The following is a 21956-nucleotide window of genomic DNA, read 5'->3' as shown; positions in this document are numbered from 1 at the left end:
GCTGCTGCGGACAATTCCTGGTGCTGGATGCATCCTGGAAACGTCCAGCAGAACTGGGCTCAAAGACTCGCTCAGCCACATAAGGGCTCTGCCACCTCCGGCACCTGCAGTTCTCTATGAGTCAATGGTTAAACCCGAACTTCCAAGGTGCTGGAAGAAACAAAGTTAACAGCACAATGCACGTGCTACTGAAGTGGCCCACGCTGTACTTATCTTCCTCATGACTATTATGCAATGAAATGTGACATCTTTCAGCCCCAAATGACACAAGGCAGCAGGGACTCAGGCACTCAACTGACTGCCATTTTGAGTGGAAGGGAGCAGGCCACTGCAGAAGAACATGCACCTGGAGGAATCATGTTCTTTCCTATTTGAAAGTCTGCTTTTCTCCCAAATCGAAATTACCAAACATGGTTTGGAAATTTCTGCTGACATGGCTGGACACCTACCAGAAATTCCAGGAGGACCAGAAGTTTCTGGGTAGAGGATTATGAGGGGAAACATTCATCTTCTGGATCTAAGTTGTGCCTTGACCACAACTCAGAATGTTCATCCTCTGGAGAACGCAGTGCCTAGACTTCATGGAGGCCTCTCGCACCATGTGCTCTACGCAGATATTTAGTGCGTGTACATATACTCATTAGAGAAGAGAGACGGATCAACAGTCCCATACAAGCCTTCTTGATTCATACGCAATGGTTTCCCAGCACGTCAACGTTGATGCCAAGGGAGACAGGCTAACTCAGCTGAACGCGGGAGGCCAGAGAGGATTCCAGCGCGGGGCACGGTGCCCATTCGCCCACCTTCTTCCTCTCTGCTCAGTTTGGTCACACGCTCTGACTCGGAAGTGTTTATCGCATGGTCACTTACTGTCTTTGTGCCAAAGAAACAAACAAAAGATAATGAGGCAGAGACTTCCCCTCCGGCATCAGAACATTTCGCCAGAGTTTGCACCTGCTAACCCCCACTTTGCCTTATGATGACGATGTCCATCTATCCTTCTCTCCAGAAGCATAACGCAGCAGCCTCAATCCTTCCAAGATAACTTCATCTTTTTGTTAAAAAGGGGGCCAGCGCTTTATGTACTTGAATATAAGGTGTAACATGTCTTTGGCCGCACTGAGATTTTTTATTAGGATTGCTGTCAGTTTCAGTCATGTTCCGGTTCCAAATTGCCTGGATTTTGTGAGATCTGCCCAAATAAGCTCTATGATTGTTAATGCATGACTTTGCAGAATGTGGGGTTTTTAAGGACAGGTATGTTACGACCAAAATGGGCCTAGGGGTGAGAAGGGCTCCATGGTTTTCCTTATCTTTCCTTTCAGCTGCATCTAATGGGGACATCGTCTGTGATGCTCATTTTCTACCACACAGCTTCACCTCGTTCCAGTAATCAGCATCTTCAAAGGGTAATTATGAGGACCTACTGGAGGCTGACTACGGGCCAGACACAACTCTAACTATGTTACTTATTTCATTTTACAGAGAAGGAAATGGAAGCACACGAAGTCAAGTCGCTTGCTCTGGGTCCCAGAGAAGGGGGAAGGTTCTCTGCCTTCCCCGTGGCAGAGAATACAGTATCTGGCAGGATTATTGTCTCCTCTGCAAGATGATACTACTGGGCGCAGAGAGTGGAAGCAGCTTTCCCAGTTCACTCAGGGCCAGGGTGATAAGACCTCAAACAAGGTGGCCTGATTGTTTTTAATCTATTCTTAATAGCTGAAGAAAGGGAGGGGTAATCGAAAGATATTAAAGCTAATAAAGTAGGTGATGAAGGGTTAGGAACATTTAGCGATGCAAAAGTAACACTCAGAAAGGTAATCAGTTAAAATTGGAAGGAGTAGAGGGAGAGGGTAGGATATGAAGAAGAATTACATAAATTTAATCATTTGTTCATAATAGGGTATTAATAGATAGTGTCTGAAAAAATACTGTATTAGGAGCATTATGTAAAATTGTAGTCAGAGAGAGCCACAAGAACTAAATTACAGAACTTGTTAATTCAGAGGAACTCTATGGTTATACACAAGAAACATACAAAGTGATTCAGAAAAGTTAAAAAGAAGTGTGGGCACATAGATATCAGCAAATGCAAACAGAGAGAAAGCCCAGATTGTAATCCTAAAATCTGGAGGTTGAATTTAGGGGAAAAAAGCATTAAATCAGACAAAGAATGGCCCTACATGATGCCAAAAGATAAAGCTCACAGTAAGACATTAAACGGTTATGAATACCTATGCACTAAAACACAGCATCCACATTAATGAAACAAATTATAGGCAACAGAGGGAGGGAGAGAGACAGTCTTTCTAGGTCATGATGGATCATTAGCATGAAGGAGACTAAAAGCCATAATTAATAAGGTAAATCTAATTACTATACATGAAGTTCTATAGTCTGAAAACAAAAATAGTCTTTCTTTTCAAGCATTCATGAAGCTTTCAGAAATAGCAGAAAGAGAAATCAAGAATACAATCCCATTTACAATTGCAACAAAAAGAATAAAATACCTAGGAATAAATTTAACCAAAGAGGTGAAAGACCTTTACACTGAAAACTATAAAACATTGTTGAAAGAAACTGAAGAAGATGCAAAAAAATGGAAAGATATTCCGTGCTCATGGATTGGAAGAATCAACATAGTTAAAATGTTCACACTTCCTAAAGCAATCTACACATTCAAGGCAATCCCCATCAAAGTCCCAATGACATTTTTCACGGAAATAGAACAAAGAATCCTAAAATTTATATGGAACAATAAAAGACCCCGAATAGCCAACGCAATCCTGAGAAAAAAATAGCAAAGCTGGAGGCATGACACTCCCTGATTTGAAAACATACTACAAAGCTATAGTCATCAAAACAGCATGATACTGGCACAAAAACAGACACTCAGATCAATGGAACAGAATCGAGAGCCCAGAAATAAACCCACACATCTCTAGACAGCTAATTTTCAACAAAGGAGCCAAGAACATAAAATGGAGAAAGGAAAGTCTCTTCAATAAATGGTGTGGGGAAAACTGGACAGCCACACGCAAGAGAATGAAAGTAGACCATACACAAAAATTAACTCAGAATGGATTAGAGATTTGAAACATAAGACCTGAAACCATAAAACTCCTAGAAGAAAACATAGGCAGCACACTCTTCGACATCAGCCTTGGCAGTAGTTTTCTGAATATCATGTCTCAGCAGGCAAGGAAAACAAAAGAAAAAATACATAAATGGGACCACATCAAACTAAAAAGCTTCTGCACAGCAAAAGAAACCATCAATAAAACGAAAAGACTACCTATCAATTGGAAGAAGGCATTTTCAAATCGCATATCCAATAAGGGATTAATATTCAAAATATATAAAAAACTCATACAACTCAACAACAACAAAAAACAAACAACCTGATTAAAAAATGGGCAGAGTATCTGAACAGACATTTTTCCAAAGAAGATATACAGATGTTCAACATCACTAATTATTAAGGAAATGTAAACCAAAACCACATCAAAATGGCTATTATTAAAAAGATAGAAATAACAGGTGTTGGAAAGAATGTGGAGAAAAGGGAATGCTTACACACTGCTGGTGGGAGTGCAAATTGGTGCAGCCACCATGGAAAACAGTATGCAGATTCCTCAAAAAATTAAGAATAGAACTATCATATGATCCAGCTATTCCACTTCTGGGTATTCATCCAGAGAACATGAAAACACTAATTTGAAAAGATATATCCTCCCCTATGTTCATTGCAACATTATTCACAATAGGCAAGACTTGGAAACAACCTAAGTGCCCAGCAATGGATGAATGGATAAAGAAGATGTGGTATACACAATGGAATACTACTCAGTCATAAAAAAAGATGAAATCTTGTCACTTGCAACAACGTGGATAGACCTTGAGGGTATTATGCTAAGTGAAATAAGTCTGGCCAAGAAAGCCAAATACCATATGATTTCACTTGTATGGGAAGATAAAAAACAACAATAACAACAATGAACAAACACACAAATACACAGAACAGATTGCTGGTTACCAGAGGGAAAGAGGGGAGGGGTGGAGGTGAAAGGGGTAAAAGGGCACACGTGTACAGTGGCGGATGGTCATTAGTCTTTGGGTGGTGAACATGATGTAATCTACACAGCAATCGAAATACAATGATGTACACCTGAAATTTATATAATGTTATAAACCAATGTTACTCAATAAAAAATGGACTAAAGTTTAAAAACAAATTTTTTTTAAAAAAGCATTCATGGAGCATTCAAAAAATATGTCCCTTTTTTAGGCTTCAAAAGAAACTTTCAAAACATCAAGAGATTAGAAAGTAGAGACAATATTCTCTGATACAATGAGAAACCTATAAAATTAAAAATCCAAAAACTTCTTGTCCCAAGAAATTTAAATCAGTCTTCTGAACAATCTTTGATCAAAGAAAAAACTAAAATTGAAACTATAGAATACCTAGAAATCAATGATAATAAAAATATTATATATCAGAACCAACAGAACAGTGCTAAAGCAGTACTCAGCAAAATTTGCTCAGTCCTACAAACTTATACCACTAGATATGAGAGGGAAAAACAAATGAATTAAGTATTCAACTCAGGCAGTTAATAGAACAATAAAATAAATCTTTAAAAAAAGCAAAGAAAAGGGGCCCGCCCAGTGGTGCAGCAGTTAAGTTCCCACGTTCTGCTCCAGCAGCCCAGGGTTTCCTGGTTCAGATGCCAGGCACGTACCTGCACACCGCTTGTCAAGCCATGCTGAGGCAGGCATCCCACATATAAAAATTGGAGGAAGATGGGCACGAATGTTAGCTGAGGGCTAATCTTCCTCAGTAAAAAGAGGAGGATTGGTGATGGGTGATAGCTCAGGGCTAATCTTCCTCAGCAAAAAGAGGAGGATTGGTGGTGGGTGATAGCTCAGGGCTAATCTTCCTCAAAAAAAAAAAAAGCAAAGAAAAGAATCAATTTTCAAAAAAGAAATTAATGAATTCAAAAACAGAAAAATAGCAGAACTAATAAATAATTTCAAAGAATGTTTGTTCTTGAGAAAAATGATAAAATAGATTAAGTAATCTGAGGAAGAAAAAAGGGGTAAGCACAAATACTTAAAAATAACACAGAGAAAATGATCATTGATTAGAAGAAATTAAAAGAATCTTCAAGAGATAATTTTGGTGAATCAGATACAAATACATTTGAAAACACAAATTTTCTAGGACAATAGAATTTATCAAAACCAGCTGAAGAGATGGAAAATCTGAACAGCCTAAGCACCAGAGCAGAAAGAGGCAGTCGTTACGGAGCCCTGTACCAGCCCCCCGGAGCCTCACGCGGGACGCATTCAAAGTAGAGAAACGGAGGACATCGTCCCTCACTTGGAAGATTTGATACCAAAACCCAACAAAGACGGCTCACAAAAAGGAAACTTTAGCCTAATGTCACAAATGAATATTGATGCAAAATCTTAAATAACATATTAGCAAGCAATACCATTGACCAATGGTCCAAAGAAAGGAAATTCTTAGGTGTAAATCTAACGAAACGTGTACAGGACTTACATGCTCGAAACTATAAAATGCTGGTGAAAGGGGCTGAAGAAGATCTAAATAAATGAGAGCACACTCTGTGTTCACAGGCTGGTGAAAGGGGCTGAAGAAGATCTAAATAAATGAGAGCACACTCCGTGTTCACAGACTGGTGAAAGGGGCTGAAGAAGATCTAAATAAATGAGAGCACACTCCGTGTTCACAGACTGGTGAAAGGGGCTGAAGAAGATCTAAATAAATGAGAGCACACTCCGTGTTCACAGGCTGGTGAAAGGGGCTGAAGAAGATCTAAATAAATGAGAGCACACTCCGTGTTCACAGGCTGGTGAAAGGGGCTGAAGAAGATCTAAATAAATGAGAGCACACTCCGTGTTCACAGACTGGTGAAAGGGGCTGAAGAAGATCTAAATAAATGAGAGCACACTCCGTGTTCACAGGCTGGTGAAAGGGGCTGAAGAAGATCTAAATAAATGAGAGCACACTCCGTGTTCACAGGCTGGTGAAAGGGGCTGAAGAAGATCTAAATAAATGAGAGCACACTCCGTGTTCACAGGCTGGTGAAAGGGGCTGAAGAAGATCTAAATAAATGAGAGCACACTCCGTGTTCACAGGCTGGTGAAAGGGGCTGAAGAAGATCTAAATAAATGAGAGCACACTCCGTGTTCACAGGCTGGTGAAAGGGGCTGAAGAAGATCTAAATAAATGAGAGCACACTCCGTGTTCACAGGCTGGTGAAAGGGGCTGAAGAAGATCTAAATAAATGAGAGCACACTCCGTGTTCACAGGCTGGTGAAAGGGGCTGAAGAAGATCTAAATAAATGAGAGCACACTCCGTGTTCACAGGCTGGTGAAAGGGGCTGAAGAAGATCTAAATAAATGAGAGCACACTCCGTGTTCACAGGCTGGTGAAAGGGGCTGAAGAAGATCTAAATAAATGAGAGCACACTCCGTGTTCACAGGCTGGTGAAAGGGGCTGAAGAAGATCTAAATAAATGAGAGCACACTCCGTGTTCACAGGCTGGTGAAAGGGGCTGAAGAAGATCTAAATAAATGAGAGCACACTCCGTGTTCACAGGCTGGTGAAAGGGGCTGAAGAAGATCTAAATAAATGAGAGCACACTCCGTGTTCACAGACTGGTGAAAGGGGCTGAAGAAGATCTAAATAAATGAGAGCACACTCCGTGTTCACAGACTGGTGAAAGGGGCTGAAGAAGATCTAAATAAATGAGAGCACACTCCGTGTTCACAGACTGGTGAAAGGGGCTGAAGAAGATCTAAATAAATGAGAGCACACTCCGTGTTCACAGACTGGTGAAAGGGGCTGAAGAAGATCTAAATAAATGAGAGCACACTCCGTGTTCACAGACTGGTGAAAGGGGCTGAAGAAGATCTAAATAAATGAGAGCACACTCCGTGTTCACAGACTGGTGAAAGGGGCTGAAGAAGATCTAAATAAATGAGAGCACACTCCGTGTTCACAGACTGGTGAAAGGGGCTGAAGAAGATCTAAATAAATGAGAGCACACTCCGTGTTCACAGACTGGTGAAAGGGGCTGAAGAAGATCTAAATAAATGAGAGCACACTCCGTGTTCACAGACTGGTGAAAGGGGCTGAAGAAGATCTAAATAAATGAGAGCACACTCCGTGTTCACAGACTGGTGAAAGGGGCTGAAGAAGATCTAAATAAATGAGAGCACACTCCGTGTTCACAGATTGGAAGAGTCAACATGGTGGAGTTCCCAATTCTTCCCAAACTGATATACAGATATAGAAAAAGATAAGCTGCTGATATATAGGCTTAATGCAATTCCTATTAAACTTCAGTAAGATCTTTTTATAGTTATAAACAAGATTATTCTAAAATTAAAATAGAATGGCAAAGGAACTAGAACAGCTAAAATAATTTTGAAAAAGCAAAAAGTGGGAGAAATCCATCTACCCAGTTTCCAGACCTTATAGAGGTACAGTAATCAAGACTGTGGTATAGGGACGGAGAGACACAAAGATCTGTGGAACGGCATAGAGAACCCAGAAATAAATCCACACAAATAGGGCCAACGGGTTGTTAACAAAGATGTAAAAGTAATTTAATGGTGAAAGAATAGTCTTTTCAACAAATGGTGCTGAAGCAATTATCTATCTATAGGCAAAAAAATTAAAGATTCACAGGCAATTATATATCATTAGGTTTAATGAGATCATTAAATCTCATTAAACCTCACATTTTATATAAAACTTAACTGAAAATGGACCATAGATTTAAATGTAAAACAAAAATATAAAACTTCAGAAGATAATAGAGGAGAAAATCTTTGGGATCTAGAGCTTAGTAAAGAGTTCTTAGATGTGACATCAAATGCACAATCCATGAAACAAAAAAAATCAATAAATTGGACTTGACTGAAATTAAAAACTTTTCTCCTGAGAAGCCAATATGAAGCCAGCGTGAAGAGGATAAAAAGATAAGCTACAGACTGGGAGAAAATATTTACAAACCACGTATCTGACAAAGACATATCTAGATTTACAAAGAACTCTCAAAATTCAAGAGTAAAAAAACAAAAAAAGCAATTAGAACAGGGACAAAAGACATGAAAGACATTTCACTAAAGAAGATACACAGATGGCAAATAAGCACATGAAGAGATGCTCAGCAGCAGCAGCTGGCAGAGCAATGCAAATTAAGACCATGATGAGAGACCACTGCACAATTCCTAGAACAGCTAAAATAAAAATAATTACGAGACCAAATGCTGGCAAGAATGTGGAGAAACCGGACCGCCATATATTGCTGGTGAGAATGTATAATGATACAGCCACTCAGGAAGATAGCTTCTTACAAAACTCAGCATGCAATTAACACAGAAACACGATCCATTTGAAAAAAAAAACAAAACCTTATTTTTTAAAAACACAAAACAGTACAAAGAGTTAAAAGGAACATCTGAACAAATGGAAAAGCTGACCCCGTGTTCTGATTAGAGGAAAACGTCTCTCAGGGATGCAGTTCTCCCCCAATTAACCATCCAAGTTGAGGTGATCCCTTCTAACACATGACCCGAAATTCTTTTTGGAGATAATTTGCACTTAACGAAAAGTTCATATAAAAAAAGAATATGGCAAAAATATCCAGGAAACTCCTGAAAAGATTAAGAAAGAGGAAGAACTAAATTTACGAGATAGCAGAACGGCACACACTATAATAGCTAGACAGCAGTGTGGTACTGGCAGATAAAGACAGCAATGGGACAGAATAAAAAGTCCAGAAGTAAACCCCACGATGGACAGGAATTGAGAGTGTTACACTGGGGGCATTTTAGTTGGTGTCCCTTGGGGCTTCTATAACAAAACATCCTAGACTGAGTGGCTCGTAAACAACAGAAATGTATTTCTTACAGTTCTGGAGGCTGGAAGTCCCAGATCAGGGTGCCGGCATGGTCGGACGGAAGTCCTCTTCCAGATCACGGACTTCTCACTGCGTCCTCACACGGCGGAAGGGGCTAGGGAGCTTTGTGGGGCCTCCTTTATAAGGGCATTAATCCCAATCATGAGGACTCTGCTCTCATGACCTAATCACCTCCCAAAGTACCCACCCCAAATGCCATCACATGAGGTATGAAGATCTAACATACGAACTTCAGGAGGACACATTCAGACCACAGGAACTGGAGAGAAAAGGGATCAAGTGATCCATAATGTCAGGACATCCTGGTGGCCATTAGAGGGTAAAAAGAGCTTGATCTATTACATATACCCTACACCAAAATGTATTTCATACGGTTCAAAGATTTCAAAGTAAAAATTGAAATCACAAAAATACTAGAAGAAAATATGGGGGAAATCATTTATCTCTTTAGAAAGGACAAGGCCTTTCTAAGTATGACATAAACCTTAAGAGGCTAATTATGTTAACCACATGAAAATTCAATTTTTTTTTGTTCTTTTGTTTTGCTGAAGAAGATCGACCTGAGCTAACATCCACGCCAATCTTCCTCTTTTTTTTAGTATGTGGGGCACCAGCACAGCATGATCGCTAACAGAGCGGTGTCGCTCAACACCCAGGAACTGAACCCAGGCTGCTGAAGCAGAGCACGCTGAACTAGTCTACCAGTGCTGGCCCAAAAATGTTCAAATTTTTTGTACAGCAAAAAGTACTCTAAGCAAAGTGACAATAAAAGAAATAATTGGTGAAAATATGAGTAGCTCAAATCACAGTCAAAGAACTGATTCTGGGTGGACACAGGGTAAGACCTGAGGTGCCCACCGGAGTCTCACAGCCATCGGTCCTCCAGGTCAGATTTTTCTCTCCCTCCACCTCACAAGAGATCGAATCTCCCCAAATCCTCAGCAACAACCACCATCAGCTTCAGCAAATACCATCTGACATGACAAATGAGCAAAATCAGTCAACTCAAAGGACCTCCAATAACCCCACACCTCAGCTGTGAGCAGCAGTGGGTGTCATCCACTTTCTCACACAAGTAGCACTGTTAAATCCTTTTTCCATCAGGGAGGAAGACTTCAAAAATCTCTCCTCATTTTTAGGCCAACTTTCTGTTGGTGCTGTGAGGAAGCTGGCAGCCTCCTCTTCCTGTCCATCTTTGACAGAGCTTAGCAGGCTGAAATCCTGGCTGAGGCCAAGTTATAACTCTAGGCAAGACCACTGCTCCCCAGAGCTCTAAACTTGCCTTTAGTAGCTTCTGGAAACAATATGGAATAAAAAAGTTGTATCTTTTGTCTACAGTAAGCCTGGGCATGGATAACTCCCGAGAACATAAGTGCATACTCCTCCTCATTCACTCCTGTTCCCTCTCCCGTCCCTGCTGGGACCACGGTCATACAGTTCAACGCTTCTGCCGCATTCTCAGGACAGCCAAATGCTGGACACTGAAAAAGCAGCCCAGGGATTTATTGAATTTTTCACTTTCTGGTCACTATGGCTTTTTGAGAATGCAGACCATAGGAGGGAATGTTATAAACTTAGAAATATTACCTATTTTCCATTACCTCCAGTAAAAATGTTTACCAGAGACAGGGAGGGAAAAAATGCCACTTTGGGGTACAAGTTCCATAAATTTGGGTAAAGAGCGAGACAGTTCCTAGTTACAAAGCCCATTGCAGAGAACTAAAAGTAAAAAGAAGGGACAGACCTTCCTTGACTGTGACGAGGTTACGTCCCGATAAACCCGTCGTAAGTTGAAAATAGGATAAGTCAAGACAAAAATGCATTTAGTACAGCTAACCTACTGAACACAGTAGCTTAGCCTGGCCTCCCTTAAACACCCTCAGAACACCTCCATTAGCCTAAAGTCGGGCAAAACCATCTGACACAAAGCCTATTTTATAATGAAGTGTTGACTAGCTCATGGAATTGATTGACTACTGTACTCAAAGTGAGAAACAGAACAGCTGTGTGGGACCAGAATGGTCATAAGGGCATCAGTTGTTCACCCTTGGGACCGTGGGCCCGATGGGCCGCCGCTGCCCAGCATCACAAGAGAGGACCAAGTATCACCAGCTGGGAACAGATCAAAATTCAAAATTCGAAGTATGGTTTCTACTGAACGCCTATCGCTTTCAAACCATGGTGAAATGGAAAAATCGTTAAGTCAAACCATTTGTAAGCTGGGGCCCGTCTGTATTTAAAGTCCTCCAAATATGAAAGAGCCACTCGAGAGACCAGGATGAAAGGAACCAAAGAAACGGCTCAGAGGAATTCTAAAGAATGGGGAGGACAGGGTTGGCCCGATTCTGTTCAGTTATAATGTGTGTGGGGCACAGAGCCGCCTGGCAGGCACTGTGACAGCCGGAGGCCTCTAACACAGCACGACCTCGCATCACAGAGCAAAGGGGTGGGCAGCCGGGCCTCGGGAGGACTTATCTGGGCCCTGGGCACGTCTGCCTCTCTGGGTACTCTTAGTTTTCCATGGCTGCTGTAAAATTACTGCATGCTCAGTGGCTTAAGTGGTGCACATTTATTATCTTAAGGCTCCAGAGGTCAGAAGTCCTGAAATCAAGGTGTCCGCAGAGCTGTGTTCTTCTGGAAGCTCCAGGGCAGACTCTGCTTCCTTGCACTGTCCGGCTCCTAGAGGCCACCCACATTCCCTGCTCTAGGCCCCTTCTTCCATCTTCAGAGACTCCTTCTCACACTGCCATGTCTTATCTCTCTCTGCCTCCCTCTTCTACTCTCAGGGACACTTGTGATTACATGGGGCCCATCCGGACAATAGTCATCTATTTTAACGTCAGCTGATGAGCAACCTTAACTCCATCTGCAACCTTGAGTTCCTTTTGCCATGTAATCTAACGTATTCACAGGCTCTGGGGACCAGGAGGTGGACATCTTTGGGGGCCATCATTCTGCCGACCACAGGCCCCTTCCTCCATTAAAAAAAAAATTAATAAGTCATATTTTGAGCCAGCCCTGATGGCCTATTGGTTAAAGTTCAGCGTGCTCTGCTTCTGCGGCCTGGGTTCAGCTCCCAGGTGTGGAACCACACCACTCACCTGTCAGTAGCCATGCTGTGGCGGTGGCTCACATAGAAGAACCAGAAGGAGTGACAACTAGAGTATATAACTATGTGATGGGGCTTTGGGAGGAAAAAAGAAAAAGAGAGGAAGATTGGTAATGGATGTTAGCTCAGGGAAAATCTTTCCCAGCAAAAAAAACTAAAAGTTATATTTTATGACCACGTTGGTATAAAGACTAATACACTAACATGATATATTAAAGTTTTCTTTGACCTAAAAGTTCATTTATTTTCTCCTGATTGTAAAAGAAGTTAAACACTGTCATGTGCCCCTAAAGGTCGTGAGGCCCCAGGCACCAAGCCTGCTGTGTCTGATGGGAATGTCGGGCCTGGGGTCAGCCGCGCAATGTCCCCTGGCCCGTGCCTCAGAAGGCACTTAGATGAAGCACGCACAAATCTATTCACGGGCGCGAGGCCACAGGCACAGGAGAAAACCGTGAGTGACAGTCAGGGAGGAGGGAGCAGGAAGGACAGTAGCTTCGCTCTGAGGCAGAGAGAGAAACCAAGTTAGCGAGGCTCTGCACCCCTGAGTCTCCTCGTCCAGAGAGTGGGACAGGACAGGGACGTCCCCACAGAACACCGAGAGTACCACGTGAGCAGATGCCAAGTGCTCAGCAGCCCTGGTGCAGGGAACCAACGTGTTTCTATTGAAAGAAACTTCCTGCTAGCCAAATGTAACCAACAAAATACAGACGTGGCACAGGAGTATTTTCGCAAAACGTCAGACTTGACTTCTTAACCACGATGTGATTGATTCGGTTCTAAAGTCTTTCCTGAGTGCCCTCTGGGGGTGCTGGGGGCCCTGGAGCTTGGAGCCGTGGAAGGCTGGGAGGAAGGGGGCTCTGAGGAAGGGGAGGGGTGCGAGGAGGCCACAGCCACGGTTCACTGAGTGTCTGCTATGTGTCCAGAATGTGCCAGTGCTGTCCCTCTGCATCGCATTGAACACTGGCAACAAGCTGAGAGAGCAAGTGGTCCTTTCTTCTCACAGACCAGGAAACTGAGGCTTGGGAGGGTGAGAAGACCACCTGGACCACCCACCTACTCAGGGCTGCCTCTGGTTAATGACTCGAAGACCACACAGAGAGAGCGAGGCCCATCAGAGAGAGGAGAGAGCTGAGGCTTGGCTGGAGAGAAGAAAGAGGGATGGGGGCGGGGCTGGCGTGTGAGCAGGACCCTCCACAAAAGACGGGAAGGAATCCTAAGAAAACGGCAGCAATGCTGACTGCTGCTAGAGGGTGCGCACGCACTGTGTGCCGAGGGCCATCTCAACTGCCTGCCCTGCATTAACTCATTTCATCCCCACGACAAGCCTACGCGCCAGGCACTATTATTACCTCCATTTTACAGATGAAGAAACTGAGGCCCAGGAAGGCTCAGAAACACAGCCAAAGCCACACACCAAGGGAGTCTGGCCTCCCAGTCTTACTCTGGAATCTGCGCTCTTGTCTGCTCTCCCATTCCAGGTGAGGACCTGGACATCTGAGAAGGAAGGACAGCAAAGGAATGTGAGAGCAGCATGCCCACAGGGTGCAGCACACTCCTCTTAGGGGTTTACGCACTAAAGAGCCCCCTGTGCTGGGTGGACACTGGGCTGGGGTGGGGGGCTTGCCAGCCCCTGAGAGGAGAGACAGGATGTGATCTAACAGTTTCAAATGACGGAGCGGGGGTGGGGGAGGTGGCCACTGAGACCTTCCCTCTGCAGGGCACTGATCTAGCACTGGGCATTCCGTGGCAAACAAGAGTCAGGCCCTGCCTGCTCTGGGAGCGACATCAGTGCAAGTACAAACAAATAAATAGGCAATCAAATAAAGCTAAGTGAGGACACAGCGACTGAGAGTGGGTTTCAGTGGTCAGAGAAAGCCTCAGAATGCACAGAGAGTTGTGCCTTCAGGCAGCGGGAATGGTAGGTGCAAAGGCCCTGGGGCAGAAGCATGCTTTCTGTATCTGTGGAAGGAAGAGGGGGCTCCTTGGCTAGGAGTACAATGAGCAGAGGGAATGAGGTCAGCCAGGCAGGGGGAGCCAGTCCACATCAGGCCTCGTAGGTCAAGGCGTGGGAGCATTATGTGCGCTAAGCAGGGGAAGGGGCCCACTGCAGAGGGGCCCTCTCCACCAGGAAACAGATGAAAAGAAAGGTCCCCACCCAGCAACCATCTGGAGGGTTTCCTAGGTAGTCAGAGCAGGGCACAAGGACCCTTGGAGAAAGCAGGGAGAAGCTTCAGCCCCAGGAAGGGGCTCTGGAATTGTTTCCATTACAGCTTTTACCATCCAAGAATTCATTCCTTAGTCACAGGCACCCATAAAACCAAGGATGAGCCCATACAGCCCTCAGCGAGAACTTTATTTTAAATAATTACACCTGCATTGTTGAAACATACCTAAAACAAAGAAATGGTTGCATGCCTGGCCTTCTACTTGAACTTGGAGATGTTTTCATTAAAATCCTTCTATTTCATGCCAAACTCGGCAGTTCAAAAACTGACAGTTTCCAAAGAGGTTAGAGAGGAGTTTGGAAACCTCTGTCTCCCCAGCCCCCCACAGGTGCCAAACATTTCATTGCGCTAATCAGCAGGCAGACACAGCATGATACATTCTGAAAACCTAGGCGCTCCGCCCCGGGCGGACGAGGAAATGACTGATGAAGCGCCAGCCGCCTCCCTTTGAGCTCTGCTTCCAGGGGCTGCGAGCATCCTCGAGCTGCCGGCCCAGCCCTGGCGGCCCTTCCCGCTGCCCCAGGCAGGCTGCTCTGTGTTGGGGCCCAGACCCACCCCGGAGGGAAAGAAAGAACTGCAAAGGCCAGGATCCATCCTCTGGGAGCAGAACGCCAGATACGGCTGAAAGGAAACGGAGGACCCAGGTGAACACTTCTCACTGGGGAAACCAGAGGTCCAGTCACGGGGCAGAGCCCTGGGCAAGGAAGGTGTTGGGAAGGTTCCATCTCCATCCCCTGCCCCTGGATGAACACCCTCCAGCAGCTTCTCTATTTCCTCTGCCTCTTCTCACCCTTATTTTCCTTCCCGCACAGACCCTCCATCTCTTCAGCTGCCTCCTCATCTCCTCCAGAGCTGGGGCCCACCACGCCTTGGAGATTCTCCCAACACGGACAGCACTGAGGGCCAACCCTGCAGCCTCCAGATTCCCAGACATCTGCTTCTCTCCAACCCTCCACTCATGCCCCCCTCACCCCAGTTATCATCTCTACTGCCCTGCGGAGTCCTCAGATGGCCTCTGCCCTCCCGGACCATGCCCCCATCACTTGTGAAGCCTCATCTCCCCCAGGGACTCCTTGAACTTGCCCTTCGCTTCCAGGGAATCAGCCCTCTGGCGTGACTCCTTCCCGACCAGCCCTGGATCTCAAGCTCACAACCCTTCACTCGGGACTCGCTCTGTGTCCTACCAGCTCCCATGATGCCCTTGCCCCTGGACTCCTCCAGCTGCACGGCCACCAACTCTACTGCCCCCTGAGTGGTGGAGAAAGTGCCATTGTGCCAGATGGGGCCATTAACAATCCCATGAGCTCCAGGATGCCAGCTGAACCCTCTCTGCAACCGGGCAGAGAATCTCCGTATCCTTTTTCTTTAAGTTTCCAACCCTTAACCTAGCATGCTCTGCAGAGGACCCCGCCTCGTACTGCACCAAGAATATAAACCCTATGGCATGAAGGCTCCGACTCCCCGACTCCACTACCTCAGGGCACCAGGAAACCCTCCTCCTTCCAGGGTGAGCCCCGCCGCCTGTGTCAGCTCCACTCCTCACCGCCACCCCACATCCCGCAGGGACCTGCCCCATTGGCCACCGTCCTCAACTACGGACACAGCTGTCTCCAGGAAAAACGTGGGGAAATCGGCCTTTCCTCGGTCTTGTCTTCCTTCTGGTTTGGTACCTCGTCCGCTCCTTTCCTTCACCATCAGAATTCTCGAGGGGGAAGCCCACGTTCGGCATCTCTGCTAAGACTCTGCACTGGCAAAGAGAAAGTGAGCCTCTTCGGGCTGGGCTCAGGCTCATCTGCCACCTTTCTGTCCTCGGCCACGAGCCTGGCTCACAGCAGAAGCTCCATTCGTCTTGTTCTAAATAGCATAACTGCTTTTTAAAAACTCTGCCACCGAGTGGACCCTTCCCCAGGCCTCACCTCACAACACTCAGCAATCAAGTCGCTGCCTCCCTTGAAGGACACATTCATGGACTCCCAAGAGATAACGAGAGTCGTTTTGTTTATTAAACAATTAAAATTTAAAACCTCTGATTATTTTAAATTGCCTGTATTTCGCCCAAGTCATTAGAAGCATCTATTCACCTCAGGGGGAATCATTAACTTTCAATTATCACATCAGTTATAACTGTATCACTCATGTTATCTAATATGCCTTCAGAAATTAGGGAAATACAAAATTGGCTTTTATGAGTATACTAACATTTCACTAAATTGCAATGCTGTGGGGAAGGATAATTTACATTGGTGAAAAATATAAATTTTTCAAAATCATGAAAACAATTATATTTTATTACTTTCAAATAGCATAAATTATTTGAAAAATTATTACAACTAGAAGCATAGATTTTTTTTTCCTCAGCTTGGCCATGATGGTTAACCTGGCTAAGCCTCACAACCAGCTGTACCGGCCCTTCCGTTTGTATCACAGGTCTGATAACAGCCCACCTATCTCCATCCCTCATCGACAGGTGCTCCGCTGATGCTGGTGGACCTATTAAAGTATTGGGTTCTTCCGCCGGACTGAAAGTTCCCTGCAGGCAGGTCACTTCTTGCTCACGTCTGTCGCTAGTGCTCAATACAGAGTGCTCAACAACAGATGAACGCATCCATAAACACATGAAGAGAATGTCAGAAACAAATAAGATTATGGATGTTCATTTACAAACACCAACCATAAAAGTCCTATAAATGAAAAGTATTGAATATTCTTAAATATATATTGTACTCCCAAGTGCTTCTATATTCCAACAACCAGACAGAAGCCATTTATAAACAGCAACATCCATTTGGCCAACCCCAAGGGGCCGGCAACCCCTTTCCTTTCCATTTCTAAAACATCACCAACCAAAATGCAACAGTCTGAGATGAGGGTATGTTCTGCACATTTAACTATAGAAATCAAACTCTAATTCCAACTCTGCCACTGCTTGTCTCGGTTTGAATTCCGTATCTGCCTGCCTGCCTGTGGGATTCAGGAAGCAGCAATGGGCATGTGGAGGAGTCGGCAGGACTGTAACCCGCACGGGACGCCCTCGAGCTGACGAGTACCATTGTTACACAGTGATGCCTGGAATGAACCCTTCCTCCAGGGGTGCTCCTGGGAGGGGGCAGGGGACCAGGCTGGCAATGCTCCCCTTCAACTCCCAAAGTCACACAGAGCAGCCTCACCTGTCTGTATTTTCTAAATGTTTCCAAGAAAGATTTCATTGGCAGGAAGAATCTGTGGCCAAAAATAAAGCTTGAGAACCACTGTTTTAAATAAATCCAAAGAGGTGCAGAGGGCAGAACCACCATTTATTGAGCACTTAATATATGCGGGTTAATTTTAAAACATGATAACCATTTCCTTTAACCCCCACCACATCTTTGTGAGATAGAGAATAGTTATTTCGTTTTAGAGAAGGACAAAATGAGGTTCAGAGAAGAGAAATCTCATCACCAGCAAGAGCCAAGAGTGATGATGTGATTTCAAAGCCACACTGTTTTACCGTCCATCTCTAGAAATCCTTGTCACTTCTCACCTTCTCTCTCCATGCACGCCCCCTTATAGTATAAGCCTGCTCTCGGTCATTTACACTCATAGATTAATTAACTCGTTCCCATTTGGTGTGAATGAACCTTTGTCAATTTGTTACTTCCTAACAATATTCACTCATTACAGAATCATTGATGGAGCATCTAGTGGATGCTTGGTACTGGGCAAGATCCCGGGGACACAGGCCACCAAGGCATTGCCTCTATCAGCGAGTACTCACAAACTAGTGGGGAGAAATACAGAAACCAATAAATAGGTATATTAAAAATGGTGCCACAGATGCCTGTACTAGGAAGAGCTTGGGGACAGAGGTCATGGGGAGAGGGAAAGACAGACAGCTACTGTCTTCTCTACCATCAGTATTTGGCGGTATCTCTTGCTGACATGTCTTCTGGTCATACTGGAACAGATCCCAATGCCTCCAGCATTATTCATGTTTCTGGGAGAAAGGGCTCAGATACCAAAATGTATCCTTGTCCCATTTCCCCTTCAGTCCTTAGAGCAGACAGTCCTATTCCAGGAGGTAAGACACACTGAAACTCAGCAGATTTCTTTTCATTGTCCTTGAAGAATAATTTGACTTGAAATACATTTAGACATAAAAAAAAGACCCTGAGTCTTAAAAGCAATTCTACCCCTTGCCTTCCCGCTTCGATGTTCCTGTCCGAGACTTAAGTCAAAAGAAGACACCGTTCTACTGCAATTTCTAGCTCACCCCAAACCCTCTGTGTTGCTGGCTGAAATGGAATGTGAGTGTTACTCCCCTCCTGCTCTTTCTTTCTAATCCAATAATAGTCCCCTACCGGGCCTCTAATGGCGGTGCTTAGACAGAGAGCGGCCAGGCATGAGGCGGAACCCCTGCTGTCATCCCCACGGGGAAGCTCAAGTCAGTCTTTCCTTCCAAGCCTCCATTTTCCTTGAGCAATTCTACTTTTTTTTTCCCAAAAGACTTGCCTTTCAGAATCTAAACAGTGAAAACAATTGTCACGGTAATAAGCCTCTGATTAGAGCAAAATGCATGCCACAGAGCAACCCCAGGCCTACAGGAACACACCCGTGAGTGCTACTGAGAGGCAAAGCGAACACAGCGCGATCCACAAGACAGCACAGTCGCACAAGCAAGTGTTGTCAAAATGCACGAGTCACCCCAGCTCCAGAAATTTATTTGAAGGAAATAATTCACAGAAAGAAAGAAGTATGAAAATGCTTTCTTGCGTATGATACGTGATAGTAGAAAATTGAGATGGTGATGTAAATTATGGGCTATTAAAAATGATCATTACGAAGTCTGAGTAACAGGACAAAAAACGTTATGGATACGTTTTTAAGTTAAAAATAACAAAACTGCATATGTAATATGACTGCAAAGATGTAAAAAATTATGTTTGCCTAAGGATAGAGGAATCATGGGTAATGTTTAAAAATGTTGCTAGATGTTATAATACTGTCTTTACAATAAAACAGTACTCAGAGGAAAATGGATGATAAGTCATTGCCTGATAATTGTCAAGATGTAAGCAAAGTCCCCTTTACAGTGACAATGACAGGCACTTAAATGTGAGCACAGATGTCAGGTTCCCTTCTCTTATCCCAGTTTATTTATTAATGTTGACCTTTCCAGGAATTAAAATTAATCTAATCAACAAATTACAGACAGATTGTATACGACTGCCACAGATAATCAGTAAATACTGAAAGGTGCCAAGACGGGAATGTGAGAGCGCGGTACAGACAGGACAGGGCGGGGAGGCGGGGCAGAGGGGTCTTAGCTGACTAGGTCCACAGTCTGTTTCCTAAGGTCACAGTGTGCAGCACTTGGGCTCGTGGCCTCTCAGTGTAGACAGATGTTAGAGAAACTCGGAAATCTCTTGTTTCAACTCAGACCCTGCAGACCCTCCTAGGCCTTGCCCAGTCCCCAACCTCTGCCTGCTTGCTGTCCACACCGCAGGAGCCACAGGACAATCCCACAGATACAGCCCTGCCTCTGTCTCCACAACCAGCCCTGGGCAGAGGTGGAGAGTTTTTGTTTTCTTTTGTTTTCGCATATATATCTTTTCATTCATTGTAGCAAAATATACATAACATAAAATGTATCATTTTTAAGTGTACAGTTCAGTGGCATTTAGTGTATTCACATTGTTGGGCAACCATCACCTCCATCCATCCCCAGAACTTCTCATCCTCCCAAACTGAAACCACACCCACTAAACACTACCCTCCCCCTCCCCAGGCCCTGACAGCCTCCCTTCCACTTTCTGCTCTATGACTCTGACTACTCTAGGGACCTCACGTAAGGGGACTCAAACAGTGTTTGTCCTTTGTGTCTGACATTGCACTTAGCGTAATGTCCCCAAGGGTCATTCAGGGTGAAGCATGTATCAGAACTTCCTTCCTCTCTAAGGCTGAATCCATTCCATCGTATGCACGTACCATGAGACGGAGAGTTTTAATCGGCTGCAGCCCACCTCTCTTGGGACGACTATCAGGTCATCTTGTTACTGATCCAGCCTTGACTCCAAGCTCAGTTCTGAGAAATGGGTTTCCATCTCCTTCTCAGGCCTCACACTGGCTCATTCTCCACTTCTACAACTTCTCTAGTGGACCTTTTTTTGGGAACCTGCCTAGACTTCCAGCCCTTCTTCCCAGAGTCTGGAAGATTCATACTTTCTACCCCAGGACAGTGGCTGGGGCCTGTCACCTGTTGCTCACTGCTTGTCCAGAGCTCCTACCTCTGGCTGTGTTCAGTCCACCAGTCAGGGCACCAATAACTCACCAAGGATCCAAGATGGCAGCCCCCTGCCTAAACTGCACTGTTTTGACTGCACCTTTGTCTACTCAGCCTAACCTGCCTGGTGGATCCCTCTCTCTGTTCCCACACAAGGAAAGGGCATTGTTCCAAGAGATGCACCTTCCCAGTGGGACTTGTGTCACAGCAAGCCCAGAATCCTGTCTACATTCCAATTTTCTCCCCTCTACTGCCAATCACCAGATACCTCTCTGCAACTTTCCTGTCTCTGTCCAAACCCTAGAACATTAGACCCAAAGCACGGAGTCTAGAAAAGCACCGATCCAGCCACACTTACAGCCAGAGTGAGTTCCTTCCTTGAGTGATGACACCAGTGAATTTGGTCAAACGTCTGGCATCCACTTCAATCCACTGATGGAGGTCATTCCGTCCCGCGCACCACGCCCCATCGTAAAAGTCGTTTTCATTAATACCCGCCTGGAAAGAAAGAGAAATGTTCTTCAGAAAGACCCAGAATCGAAGAAAATTACGACAAGTTTTTTCATGAGACAGGGAGGAAGGGAGCAGGGGATAGAAGAGAATGAGGAAGAGGATAGAGAAAAAAACAAAAGTCATTATGCCCTGAACTCCTTACTCTAAATCACAAAAGGAGTTGCTTATTATTAACACGTTGGAAATATCTCAATATGATACGTCCTCTTCTTGCCCAGTGTGAAAGATGAAATTAATGAGTTCTGCTATTACTCATTCACCCAGCACACACAGACCCCCTCCTACGTATCAGCCTACACACACCAGGTGCTGGGGATATGAAGGTGAATCGTTCCCTCTCAGAACCTCACCATCCAGGCAAGAAGAAAGAGCTGAAAATAGATGAATTAGAACACAATGGGGCATGTGCTATTTCAGGAATAGGAGCAAACCGTTAGGGGAGCATTTAAGGTTAGTACAGCTAATGTCATCTGGAGGCACCAGGGACAGAAAGCCCCAAGGCAAAGGTGATATTTGAGGTGGGTGTTGAAGGGAAAGTTCACCTAGTGAATATTTATTTATTAGCATTTAAGTCATTTGATGTGTTGAGTATCAGCTGCTATTGCTACCGAAGATTCTTTTCATCTGAATTTACAACGTAGGTGAAGTTTCTGCTCTGGAATGTTCCCTATATTATCACCATTTGAAGAGAGAATTCCCTGACCTTTAAAAAAAAAGAAGAAAAAGGAGAACATTTGAACCAAATGAAGCTTCCTAATTTACTAAGACCCTTTCTACATTAATCTCATTTTTCCACGGCTATTTCACAAGTACATGGTCAGATGAGAATAAGTCTAAATGATAGTTGAAAGATAAAAATGATAGACCAGCCCATCTTCTCTAACTCTGA

General features: G+C 44.4%; 1 protein-coding gene across 3 annotated transcripts in view; it reads right to left on the bottom strand.

Annotated features, from left to right (window-relative positions):
- CPXM2 (carboxypeptidase X, M14 family member 2) overlaps nt 1-21956 on the bottom strand; it is a 133616-nt gene that overhangs the window by 61130 nt on the left and 50530 nt on the right. For all 3 annotated transcript variants that reach the window (XM_070481438.1, XM_014867238.3, XM_014867239.3), the window contains one exon: nt 20913-21052. In XM_070481438.1, coding sequence (XP_070337539.1) covers nt 20913-21052 — 140 coding nt within the window. The remainder of the gene's footprint in view (nt 1-20912; nt 21053-21956) is intronic.

This window comes from Equus asinus, chromosome 2 (genome assembly GCF_041296235.1).
Source record: "Equus asinus isolate D_3611 breed Donkey chromosome 2, EquAss-T2T_v2, whole genome shotgun sequence".
Lineage (NCBI taxonomy): Eukaryota > Metazoa > Chordata > Mammalia > Perissodactyla > Equidae > Equus > Equus asinus.
Note: the sequence above shows the minus strand (reverse complement) of the source record. Positions and strands in the feature narration are given on the sequence as shown.